At 30.1% G+C, this 14,214-nt stretch overlaps 1 protein-coding gene across 4 annotated transcripts in view; it reads right to left on the bottom strand.

Annotated features, from left to right (window-relative positions):
• LOC143240784 (cullin-3-A-like) overlaps positions 1 to 14,214 on the bottom strand; it is a 96,103-nt gene that overhangs the window by 6,215 nt on the left and 75,674 nt on the right. Inside the window, exons 13-17 of one of the 4 annotated variants that reach the window (XR_013021958.1) lie at positions 12,557 to 12,818; positions 12,025 to 12,142; positions 7,308 to 7,424; positions 4,969 to 5,037; positions 4,633 to 4,676 (exon numbers count right to left, since the gene is read on the bottom strand). Coding sequence is in view for 1 of the 4 variants with exons in the window: in XM_076483835.1 (XP_076339950.1) it covers positions 4,604 to 4,676; positions 4,969 to 5,037; positions 12,025 to 12,142; positions 12,557 to 12,818 (522 nt within the window). In the remaining 3 variants the exon portion in view is untranslated. Of the gene's footprint in view, positions 1 to 4,568; positions 4,677 to 4,968; positions 5,038 to 7,307; positions 7,425 to 12,024; positions 12,143 to 12,556; positions 12,819 to 14,214 lie in introns of those variants that run through there. The other 3 variants (XR_013021957.1, XM_076483835.1, XR_013021959.1) reach the window with 3 other exon arrangements.

The following is a 14,214-nucleotide window of genomic DNA, read 5'->3' as shown; positions in this document are numbered from 1 at the left end:
ATTGACATGATTGAGAGGGTCCAGTGAAGCCAAGGAAGACCACATCCCCAAAAATGATAAAACCTCACATGTAGTAAGTGACTGAGCTGAGAGGGCATGGTGAACCAAAAGTTCTACTAAACAAAAATGTTAAGAAGAAGGCAGTGCATGATTGATATTCATGTTGAAAAAAGGCCCCCAGATGAGCCAAATATTAAATGTATCAGCCCACCACAAAAAGGAGTTGATAAGTAAGATTGGCTGAGTTTGGCTCAGAATGAGCCAGTTACCCATATATTAATGAAATTGCAGCCCCATAGCATGGAGATAATGTGCAAAAGCTCAGATTATTTGACAAAACACATAAAATGCAAGATAAGTCTGAAAGAGAAGGCTCAAAATTAGTAAACCACCCTGAGATGGACAAACCAAAGGTAAGGGAAAGAATGACATGCTATCAGGATATGTAGATAAATACCTATCTCACAGTGAGAAAAAGACTTCATGTGAACTTGAGTGGAGCAATGAAGCAGTTGAGGTGAGATAAATCAATTACCAGCCAGCAATCCCTGATTTTCTTGGGGACAGTGAAAAGTTGTGAATAAAACCCTGAGAAAGATGGGGAACTGGTTAAATTGTCTATTACAAAATTAATTCTTGAACCACTTCTGACAGATATTAGCACATCATAGGATTTCAAGGAGGAGGAAAGGAAATGGGGCAAAGAGAGACAAGAGGTAAAGATATAAACCAGATAACTGATACTTCTCACAGAATCCATATCACCCATTGATCATTGATAAAGGGATACCAGTTAGGAAGAAACTCAAACAGCTAAACCCCCACTGGACCAAAACCCACAGGGAAATCACCAGTATTGCCAACAATGAGAGATACATCATCAAGGAAGTTGATGAGATGAAGTACTTGGATTAGAAGGAACAGATAAGAGCTGGGAGGGGATATGATGAGAAAGGGGAATAAGAGGCATATGAGGATCTGACCAGGACAAACAGGCTACAAAAATTGTAAGTATGAGTTGTTGGTGGACCAATGTCACAAAAGGCTCGATAGCTTCAGTGACTGTGTCAAATATGTAATGTTTCAGAAAAGGTGCAAGACATAAATCCCCTAGACAGGTTGAGAGTAAACTGACTCGAGCCAAAACTGCATCTTAACCTACAATGTCCCAACAATACCTAAACCATGTATGTAATGCCAGAGTCAAAGATGAAGTGCAGGTTAAAGTGTAGGAGAGAAGGGTAAGAATATCCACAGAAAAACCTTCAGGAATCATTGGAGAGTCTCAGATAGGAGATGTATGGAAGGAGTATACCATAAGATGGTGGTTAGAGTAAGGCATGGACAAGAATACTGGGCAAGACTAATATTTTAATTCAGGAACTGTCCCTAAATAGATAACAAGAAATCTAATAACTCTTGATATAAAAATGGACAGTGCCCAAAAGGGTAAAAAAAAAAAAAAAAAAGCAAACCAATCAGAAGTCATCAGAGGGCTTGGCACACTTCAGTTAACTGCAAGACAAACTGACCAGCATGTACCTAAATATCAGGGAAGGGAGGAAAACTAAAACCAAAAATGGTTGGGAAAATTTTTCATGCAATAAAGAAGAATGAGATGAATAAGAGATATGGAAAAGGTATAAAACATTACAAACTAGAGACATAAAATCTGTAAAGACCAAATTAGATCTAGGTGATTACTTGGACTTGGAATGGGAAGGCACAGAAAACTCTGGAGATGGGAAAGGATGATCAAAATCCTTGTCATTCTGTACAGGTTTAGCCAACTTAGAAGAAGCCACAACAATGTCTAAGGATAAAGGCTGACCGATACAACGTTTGATCTCCTGAAGGATAAAAGCCAAGAGATCCACTATCAGGTTGTTCACACCTAAGGCTTAAGAAAAAATGCCAGTATGACCCCAAAAGTAGTAACATGAACATCTGAAATTCATAGTACAAGAAATGGTTTAGGAAATTCAAGTGCACAAATATAGCAATAAGAATGAAAATAAAAGTTGAAAAGTCACCACTTTGTTCAGAAAAAAAACAAAACAAAAAACTATCACACTGAAAACACTTAGGCACAAAAGAGTATATCAATACTCTTACATTGTCAAAAGAAAACTGATGGTTCAACAGAGGAGTGTAGTGGGAGTCATGTGCATCATGCGAGCATATCATACAACTATTATTTAAGAGGTGAAGCATGATGATTTACATGAGATACACATTAGATCACAGTAATTCCAACAGTGGAAACAGAAGGCTTGTGGCAAATGTAAAGAAAGGGCTTAATAAGAATAGCTAATATTGTGAAAGGAGATAAGTACCATATCACAAATTACACAGAATAGTAAATTGATGTCAGCAATGTTTGCAAAATTATAGTTGTTGAAACAGTCATCAGCAATTTTGATCCATTAATTTGTAGTAGTCAATGGTCCACTGAAGCTTAAAACAGGCTAAACTGTCGTTTTTTTGGTCAGTGATGCTATTCAAAAAAAGAAATCAAAAACTTATTTCTCCAATGGGTAGTTTGTTTTCTTACCAAAATGAGATTCCCCAATTTACATATATGGGTATTGTTAATTTTTACACTTATGAAAATTGTATAGATACACATGTTAAAGTTTTCTTGTTTTTTATCAGATGTGAAAATTGAAACTGTTACATAGAGACCTAATGCATTCTATGATTGGCTGCACCCTCTGTTGTGCACTGCAGTTTTCCCTATTCAATGCTCATCAGCACAGCTTTGGGTAATCAAAGAAATGCCATTAAGCCTCTTATAATGATGAAGTGTACATAATATCCATGGGGTTTGGGTGAAGTAAAGTGGCCTCAAAACTCTATAGATGCCCATGAAATTTACCTTACATTGTTAGCTTAGTATGTGGGCTTAAAAGAATACTAAATATTCTAAGCTGGCATTCTAATCCTCAAGGCTTTTAGATTATTTTATAGAATTGGCTTCCTTAATTAACAGTTACTTTCCTTCAATACAGCTTGTAAACTTTTATCAACAGTGGTTACTATGTATGTTTTTCACTACATTTTATTACAACAAACTAGAAGCCACAACTACTTAAGATTTTAAGAAAATATTAAGTTATCAAAGGCATATATACACATGTACCCTTCACACCAAGGCCCAACTTTACAAGAGCACATACCTCCTCTATACAGCACTCATAATATTCAGCTCTTAAAAAATAAGAAAATGTGGCAGTATGTCCATCTTTATCGCTTTTAGTAGGACAATGAAAAATATTAATCTACATATGTTTACCATGTTTCATCAACATATGATCATTTCAGACTATGTTACAGACCAAAAATAGTGTGAAAAATTGGTCTCTGTTTATAGATAGGAATATATTTTTGTAAGTATGCTGTAACCTTTACCATCCAAAAACTAATCAATCCTAAATACACACACACACACTCACATACATATATATAGTTATCAGCCTAATATAGGAGTAATCACAGCTCTGGACCCTTCACAATAACGGCTGAGCTTGAAAAATAGAATCTAATAATATTAAGGGTGTGAACAATAACAAAGTTTTGTTATGTTACATTAAATATACCATTCAATAAGACTGATAAATCTCCAGCTAAACAAGTCATTTTCAAACTGAAAAATTGCATAATGGTAACTTGATTATATCTGAAATGCATAAAAAATGAAATATGCCAATTATAAGATCACCTATGTTCACAATCTATACGATATTAGTTTCAGGTTTGATAAGAAACAAGGATATAACACCAAAATTAACTGGAATATATATATCCAATATGTTCATATCTGTAAATAGTAGTTTCAATGGAAAATGATGCTAACTTTAGTGTAAAGTGCCAAACAAACACTCCAACATGGAATAATTACAGAAGCAAATTCAAGTGATACAATGTAAATATAAATGGAAATATAAACTTATAGACATACTAATTAAACTCTCAAATTTTAATAGTCATATAATCTTTTACATAAAAATTGTACTGTGTCATAAAGGTTTTAGCAGTTGAAGCAAGTCCACAAGCATTTTATTTTTTGCTAGAAATTAATATTATAAATTAATTTACTATGTTATCAAACTCTAAATACATATAGGAACAATAATATTGAACTTACATCAACCCAACTTCAACATTTAACTAAAACAGATAATTTATTTCTTTACCAAGTGACAGTCAAAGATTAAAAACAATAGATGGTTACAATAGTTATATAAATTAGAAAAAACTACTGATATATATCTGTACATCAGTCTTCTTGTAGCCACAGGGTCATAAAGAATGACTAGGATGATGACGATGATAATACAAAGTCTACAAGTTGGTTATATAGGGCCTAAGCTGCCAAATTCAGAAGAACTTTTATTTTTTAATGCTTTACTATAGTTGGTCTATGTTTGACAAAGAATACAAAATAATATAACCATTCTGTAGTCTTCAACCAAAAGACCAAGCAAACACTCTTGAAAAGTTTGTGACCTTATGCTTACTTATCATAACTTGTGATGATGAACCTGGTATTAAAAAAATAACCCAACCTTCTAGAAATGAAATGAATCAACAGAAAGGATATTCATGTTTTCTGTCTTCATCAACTTTACACCTTGTCTCTCTTCTTTCAGGTTCTGACTCACCTTTTGCTACAACTGAAAGAAAAAAATTAAAATTAAGATGCATTGTTGACAGATTTACTGAACTAGTAGTTATAAAAAGCAGTATTTACATTGACAAGCAAATGCACGAAAGATACTAATATATAAATGTAGGTTGCATAAAACCAACATTATATACAACATGTTCAAGTGGTCATATCTTCAAGCACGTAAACTATTTTTATCCAATCATCTTACCAGACCATTTTTGGTCACAAATATTAACATCACTTAAACCTATAGAACTTAAAAAAGAAACACATAATAAAACAATGATGTAACTCACCTGCTTGAATCTTTACTCTATGAAGTTTAGATGTGAAAGAATCATTCACAATGAATGTATGCACTGGTTCTAAAAGAGCATAAAACTTAAATCTATAATTCTGCATTAATAATCATGCAATCAAATCAACAAATAAATGTTTGTACATTAACAGAGAGAAATATTTAATTTTAGACAATGGCACTAAATATTATTATAGATTAACAAGATGAAAAACAAGTAATTTTGAATTTTTGATGTAATTAATCAAGGTTGAATTAACTTTAATATATTAAATACTGCCACCAGCTATACATTTATAAAACAATCATAGGCAAATCTACACTGGAAATGTACATGATAACAAAGAGGCATATATAAACCTTTTGTCAATAAACTCAAAACTGCTGGTCACATACAAAAAGTATAAACTCAAAACTGCTTGTGGTACACAAAAAGTATAAACTCAAAACCGCTTGTGGTACACAAAAAGTATAAACTCAAAACTGCTTGTGGTACACAAAAAGTATAAACTCAAAACTGCTTGTGATACACAAAAAGTATGCAGAATAAATTCACTCTTGCAATTAAATCTAGAATATTAAAAAAGTTTCAACAGCTTTTAAGTAATGCTTATGTAAGGTCTCTGTGTTAGACTTTTTCAAAACTAGTTTACATAATTTGTTTTCAGAAACACTATGCCTTTCACACATTGAGAGAAAAAAACACAAAAAGTGATGTTTATTGGCACAATGAGAGGTAAAATATTTTATTATTAGTTACAGCCAACTAGTTTCAGTAACATAAATGAATACTTAGTTTTCTGTGCTCACAAAACATTATACAAACACATTTCTTGCATATCACAAGAAAATATTTTAGGAACTTTTAAGCAATAGTCTTATCTAAAGCAATATTTATAAAATCTCTTTTACAACAATCTAAAATAAAAATATCTGCTAAGGTAAAACCAAAATTGCCTTGTTTGTATTAACTTCATTACATTTACTTTAAATAGTGATATTTGTTTATCAATATGTATAAAAATATACAGGGTTCTAGAAATAATCATAAGAGCTTTGGGTTGATCTACCTGGTATAATTCTAGAAATTACTACAAAAATCAGTTCTGTAACTGATCACAGTAACCATCTATGTGATTCAGTTGAAAATTAAGTATTTCACTACTTGTTATAAAATGCTAATAACTGTATTTGTATTACTGTAATGATGTAAGAGATGCTACACTATCTGGATTCTCGGTTAAGATGATTTCAAATTATTGGAGTTAATGTTTAAATCTTTATTAATTTTGCTCTACAAGTTATTTGCTAGCTGACTAATTTAGTGCATTTTCCAGATTGCTAGTTTAATGCTAACATGGCACTACAAGTTGTTTTTAATGGCCTTACAATTTCCTCTAAGTTTTAAAAACTAAACAGCAAAAAAAATATGGAAATTGACTCAACAGACAAAATGAAGAGACCACTAAAAATGACCAGTAATGACAACTGTACAAATCTACAAAAACATGAAAGTTGTTACTTAAATTTTATTTGACCCATTTTTTCCAGAATATTTAATGTTCTCCAACTTTTATGTCAACAGAAAGTTCTATATTTCTTGTTTTTCATGTACATTCTTTACTTATTATTATAAAAATTCCAGAAATGCAAAAATTAAGAAGTCTCTCTTAAACTGTCTAATTTACTCATGAAACATTTTGCCTTTTGTTGCCTTTTAACTAACTTATCTGTAAAGATATTTTCCTTACACAGGCACAGTTTCTTGAACATGCCAAAAATTTCTCAGTTAATTCTAGTTCTCCTGACCATGTGTTAGTCAAATATCGTGTATATCAACAGATCTCACATGCTAGAAGAAAGATCTTCTGTCAAGAAAAATTTGCAAAACAATTTCATCTACATTGTAACACTTAATATATGTGTATAAAGGGGGGGAGGTCAATTTCTTTGCCAGAAATCTTAAAATCAGTATCATACATACATCTTAAAACATTACTTATACGATTCATAGTTATATTAAATTATGCAGTACTTGTGTAACATTCCTGATTTAGAGGATTGGTAGCAAACAAGTTAACCACTCTCACATAAAGTGAAGTTTGAGTGTTTGGTTAGACAGAATGTTAGTGCAAGAAGAAACAAAGAACAAAATGAACAAAACAAATATGATTAACACATCAAGTCCTATTTATCTTCTACTATACAAATACTTCACATGTTGGCCAAAAATTACAATAAAATAACATTAACAATGTAAATGGTAAAACTCGAATTAATTAGTATGTGAAATATGACAAAGCAGGATCAGGATATGGATAAAGAAAAAAACAATACCTTGTACCTTACATAGCAAGTCCTTTCCCTTTCAAAGCAGAAACATATTTCCCTGAAAGTGACATAACTGCTCTCATAATGTACATTATCACTGAAGTTGACCAATCACAAATATAACTGAAAAAATTCAAAAGTCCCTCTGCTGTATGTGATGGTAATAGAGCAGTCCCACATACACATGGTAATGTAAGAAACAATACAACTACCTCATAAAACAAAAATAAGGATGAACTAGCACATTCTCTCAACCAGATTTAGCATGTTAAAAATAAGAGATCTGGTGAAATGAATTTTCATATGATGTGGAATATGTTATCAGAGAGCAAGGTATATTGTATTTGCTTACCACACAGACACTAAAAAATGTAAATGGGAGAAGTGTTGCATTACATTAAAACACGATACATGTGAACATCATATACAATAACTATTTATTTTCATGTGGGAGAACTAAGGCACAAGTTATTTACAACTGTAGCATGGCATAGTTTCTGCTTTTACATTGTATAAAAACATATTTAACCTGTTCAGTGCTGTAGACGAGATAACTCGTCCAAGCCGATTGGTAACACAGTGCCACAGACGAGTTAATTTGTTAATACCTAACTTCAACGCCAGATGTCAGAACCATACATGCATTTGACCTACTTACAAATTGTTTCACTTTCGTTCCAAAATGGCATCACGAAAAAAGTTACAAAATGAAGAAGCATTAGAGTTGTATTGTAGCAGCTGAAATACGTGGCAGTCAACAGGTTAAGGCATACAATGTACAAAAGTAAAGTGAAACTCAACACAGCCTTAAAATTATCAGCTGCTCATTGCATTAATCCTATTGCTAAGAGCAAGTCAAAGGATGCATGTCACAACTTTTTATGCAGTTACATTAAAAAATTTGATACATTTTTAAGTTCTTAATTTTATAAGAAAATATTTTTAAAATTCGCAATCTTTCCTACTATGAGAATTACGATATTCCTCCTTTTCTACTTTTTTTACCTCTTCTGTCAGAAATACAAAATTTAATATAATTACTTACCATAATATAGATATTATCCCTTTCACAACAGGCTCATTATACTATACGAGTTTGTATACATAAATAGCTTCTGACGTAGCATGTGTATCTTCAGAAAATTTGGTACTTTTAGAAAATATTGTAAATATTTTGTACATAAAAATCAAATTTTTTGTTAAAGTAGTTCTACTGAAGATTAATTTGTGAGAATACTGAATCTGTTTCATTAGTAGTTCAAGGACAAAGTGATCTTCATTTTTACATGCAAAAACGGCTCGTTTGGGTTGAGAAAATATTTTACATAGAAGAGCGAACAACGTTTCGACCTTCTTCGGTCATCGTCAGGTTCACAAAGCCGTTTTTGCATATAAATTTCTCAACAAGTGGGTTTCTCAACATCACTGATCTTCATTTTGTGATTAAAAAGCTATTCTTTGTACCAAACATCTTAAATGTTATTTGTATAATCTCTAAACCTTCCTAAATACATTTCAAATGTGTGTTTTCAGTAAAACTTCATATTTTGTCAGTTGTTAGGAAATAACATGTTTTTCATTCTCTAATTACCATAGATAAATATGAATGTTTAGTCTAAATAAAGTTTCATAAAATTATATATGTATATATGTCTATTATTTTCATTTTATTGACCTTCCAAATGTGACTGGCTAATATTACAAAACTTGCACTGATGTGCTGCACATGCACTCTTGTTAAGGTAACCATTGATATAAAACTGACTGTTCGTCTTTACAAAGGTCTTGACTGTGTTTTTAGTACATTAGTATTTTATAAAATAGAAACACATTTTAATTATTATAATTATATATGTGTATATATTATTACTACATAAAAATAAATTACTAAACTTATTTTTCTCAAAATATAGAAGAGAAAATAAAGTAAAACAAAATTTGTACCGAGTTGGTGCTTGAGAGAGATTGATAAGCCTTTTAAAATTTCATATGCAGAAGACATGAAACAAAATATTTTTAGTGTTTTATATATAGTTGAATAACCAAAAAATATCAAACTACTATATCAATACCACAAAGTTCTATTAAATTTATCATGATTAGTAATTAAGCTGAATTTAGGACAAACAAAATATGAAATTTTGAACAGACCAAAGGACAACCTACCTCCTTCAAATCTTGGTTTTCAAAAGGAAAAAAAAATGACTTCTAACACATTAAAATGGTTGAGAAAGTTACTAGAGGGACATTCTAAGCTGTTGATTGGTTATTCACATGTCATATATTAAAGTAAATGCATATAAGAGACTATTTCCAAAAATTGGAAGAGGTGAATGGAGCTACTGTTTGACTTAGTACATAAGTCATATTGCAAAAAATGAAAATATACGAGGTTCCTATCTTATATTTTAGCTTGCCAGTACTGTACATTTGTATGAAACTACAGACGTTGTATTATGACATCACAAATATTCAATCTGAACCAGTTCTGTATTCAACATATCATGACTCACAAAACATCAATATTTAGGTGTATTCTTTTAATATTAACTTTTAAATTAAGAAATTAACTAATCTATAATACTAAAATCTGATTTATAATCTACAATTTTATACAAAATTTAATAAAATAAATTCATAAAATAGTAGTTCAGTAAAAGTTTGAATGCAAGCCAAAGAATGTGACAACATGACCTTTCACCCATCATGATAGGATTAATAAGATAGCACCTGAATTTTATATCCTTCACTCTCATTTGTTTACAGACTCAAACTAAATAATTAGACCCATTTTCACACCCACCTGTCACATCTACTCTTTCACAAATTGCCAGTAACTCTCTCTGATGTTTTATACTATAACTTTTATAGACAACAGGAATTTTTAATCAAAAGAAATGTAATGCTACATTATTTTCAGTAGAGTATTGTTAACTAATCTTTAGTTTGAAAGTTGATTTCCATGATGTTTAAATCAAGCAGCATAAAGAATTAATTTAAGCCCCTCTTGTCTTAATTAGAAAGATAATTAAATAGCAATAGTTACAGAGCATTATTGGCCTTGTGTATGTTATTATTCTGTTTTTAGCCACAATATGTAACTAAAGTACAAATATTTAGGATACAAAAACAATAATTATAAAAAAATAGGCTTAAATTTCATTAGGAACTGACAGCAAAAAAAAAAGTCAAAAGTAAGTATAATGTCTTGTTTTTCAAGTACATTTTTTTGTTATAAAAGTAACAAAAATTAAAAACATTATGTTAGATAAAAAACAACAACAAATAATAGTTCTTCACGATGCTCCTGCATTACATCATTCAATATGATAAAATGAATTACACGTTTGCAGAATTATTTACATCTTGCATGGCAGTATTATTAGTTTGACATAGTTGAAAGGGCAATAAAACAATAATATTAAGTATAAATAAATATAAACTGTTATAAGCTTAAAGACTTTCAAAATAAACAAGTGTAATTACCTGTGACAATCTGCAGTCATTTTGGAAAGAAGAAAAGGATATTTTAGATTTATTTTGTATGCTTTTTAAAAATGGCTATAAGGTTGGTCAAACTGACCAAGTCTGTATAGAATTAGGATGCAGAAAATAACACATGAAATATATAGTTTTAGTTTAAAAAATAATTTGATATCTATTTAGGTTTTAGAAATTAAACAAATGAAATTTGAAAATTTTTAGGTGAAGTATTTTTAATTCTAGCATGAAAATACTATCACATTTGGAGCAGTCAGTACTCTGGCTCTATATATATTCACAGACAAATCTTTAGTAAAAATAGTGAATTAAAATATCTGATTTTTTGTGTACAAAACTAATTCAATGTTTATTGAAACCTTACCAAATTTAATGAAGATACACAAAACATATCAAAACTTGTGGTTTTTAAACAAATGGTTACTTTGTGGTTTGTCACATTAAATAACCCCATAAGAAAGAGTTAACTAACAAAATTGAAAATTTCAGTCCTCTTTCTTTTTGCATGTCTTATGTTCTGTTTCATTCATAGTAATGAGTTTTGACTTTCTTGGTCAAATTATATTCACTTTCTGAGCATATTTTTGCCATGAATTAGTTGACCCTTTTATTTATGTACTATTTAATATAATGTTAGGTAATTTATTGTATTAAAACAAAACATATGAAAACAGTAATTTCTTACTTGTTGAAAAGCCATAATTACTAAATTTAAAATGAACTGAACCAAAAATATCATGTGCAAATATTGTGTTACAATGACTGACTAAGGAATATTTCACTATTTTCAAAGGTGAGGTTACTGTTCATGAGTAAATAGTTTTCAGTAACATTGTGTTTGTGTATCACAGTAAAAAATACAGCTTCAAGTAGCAAATAAAGTATCAAAATATAGTGAAGAATATCAAACAAATTAAAAATGCCTGGAAAAATATAATTTTCTGATCAATAATAAACAAACAAGACATGAAAGCTAAAATGAAGAATTTTTACCATTATCAAAAAACATTTCACAAAATATTTTAAGTATTACAGAACCTAAAAATTACATAAATATTAAAATAAAGTATATGAATTTTTTCACATAAAAAATAGAAAGTCTATACCATATTTTATGCAATATGGTTAAGTACTTTCACTGTGAGAGCCTAGAAAACCAGAGGGTGCTTTAAACAACCTCATAGCATTTAAAGTTTAATAGAAATGAGCTAATATACCTTACCTATTTCTTTTGTCTTTGGGTTTTTTATTAGAATTCTTTGGGTTGCTTTACCCATAGCTAAAGACTGAAGGGCTCGGATGAGATCTTTTTCAGGTATATCTGTTTCACTGCATATTTCCTAAATAATGAAAAATAAACAGTATTGTAAAAACCCATTATTAAAATACATACTTGATATTAAATACTAGCAGTGAAAATATTACAATGAATTCTCCTGTGACAAACTCAGCAAGTAGCAGTGGATTGTACATAACATTAAAGTGAGTGAAAAAAACACGACTGAGACCTTAAATGACAAAACTTTCTAAAATGAAGATTACAAACATAAAATGTTAAAACTGAACAATAATACATTTTTACTTAGGTTTTATACAAGTTTTTATGAAAACAATTGATCAATTACTTTAAAATGTTCAGCTTTTTTTTCTTTCTGATATTTGTTTTTTGCTTTTTTTCATCTTACACTAGTGGACTGAAAATTTCTCAAGATTTGACCTAGAGGTGTTGTAAAAGCATATATCCTACTACTCACATCATAACTTAATCGATCTCTATTGTTGAAAAGCATTAAGACACACATTTGATAAGTGGATACTTGGATGATGTGCTTTCTTGGACCAATATGTCTCCCTGACACAGAAAGTCCAAGTGATGGTGAGGATGTGGATGATGCTGGACCATCTCTGGACTCAGAATCTTCTTTTCGGGGACCATAGAAAATGGCATTGAGATCTGCCCAGCCTAACTGAGGTTGAAGGGTAAGCTGGCGCCCACTGTGCTTTCCTAAATAAAACCTTAAAAGCAAATTTATCTACAGTTTACTAAGTTGTAGAAATTACATATATACAAATATATTTGTTTCAGAAAATTTAAAATAATTTCCTATAGTAATACAACCGAATAATACCAAAAGATTAAACTGAAAAATGATGACAAAACTTGCATTAACTCTTTACAATTAGTATTTGTAGAAAACTATTTGAAACTAACATTTTATTTTTATTTTTTTTACAAAGAACTGCTGATACTTCATTACACAAATAATTTATATATAATTCAAAACCAACTGCAGTAAAAACATTAAACTTTGTTACTGTTTTTCTTTCAGCATTGTTTGCTGATCATAACAGTTAAAATAAAGTTGTTATACTGCAGTAATAATACAACTCTCAATCAATCTTATACATGTTTACTCATGTACTCAATTCTAGTAAATTATGCTTTAGTACTAAGTCTTTGTCATGTATACATATTAAGACATCCTTGATAAAGGCATAAGCACAACTAACTAAGATTCCATGATTAAACTGATTTTTTTTACACTTTCACTCTATTAGCTAAAGAAATGAAAATTTATCTAATTATTCTCATATAAGCCCATCTAATAAATGCAATGAATACTGTTTTAGAATTTTCTGCAAATCCTTTTACAGAAATAGAATGGTAAAAAATATAAAACAATAACAAATTCAATATTTCAACTCTGTTTACAAAAGCCACTGCAAAATTTCTGTGATATTACATAATTTTATTAAATATTTAAAAGAATGAAATAATATCTAAAGTCTGGCATAAGAGCTTTTTGCTGATAAAAATGAAGTCCATGTTAACAATTAATACATCTTATATATAAAAACAGAAATCTGTAACTTAAAGCTAAGTTGCTGTTGCACTGAGTAAAATTTCTGACACTGAAGTTGTCAGGCCCAGGTCTACTGGACCTACTCAATGCCACCTCGTATCTTTTCCTGCACCACATACTTTCAAGTTGACCCTCATCCATTTCATTTTTTCAAGCAGTTACAGTGATAATTTTACTTCTCATTTTTTATTTCTGTGACTTCGATTATAATTGGCTAGCCTCTGTGGTTTCGTTCCTAGTTTTAAATTTAGTGGCTATTTAAACCTCAGTTCTAATTTCCTACACTCAGCTATAACTTGCTTATTCTTATGATAGGTTATCATGTATTTTAAGAATAATTGAATGATTGAGATGAGACTTATAATATTACAGTTCTGGATGTTTTTTGACATCTGATAACTGACAAAATGAATAGAAAATTGTTAAGGTCTTTTTGTTTGAAAAATATTCTACTGAAAATTAAACAATTAGTTTAATATTGTGATTAATTTCACATTTGCAAATTTTAAACCACTTCATGATATACCTTTTCAATATAACATACAATT

The sequence above is a fragment of the Tachypleus tridentatus genome, chromosome 13 (genome assembly GCF_004210375.1).
Source record: "Tachypleus tridentatus isolate NWPU-2018 chromosome 13, ASM421037v1, whole genome shotgun sequence".
Taxonomy (NCBI): Eukaryota; Metazoa; Arthropoda; class Merostomata; order Xiphosura; family Limulidae; genus Tachypleus; species Tachypleus tridentatus.
The sequence above is the reverse complement of the archived record's forward strand: the minus strand, read 5'-3'. Positions and strand labels throughout refer to the sequence as shown.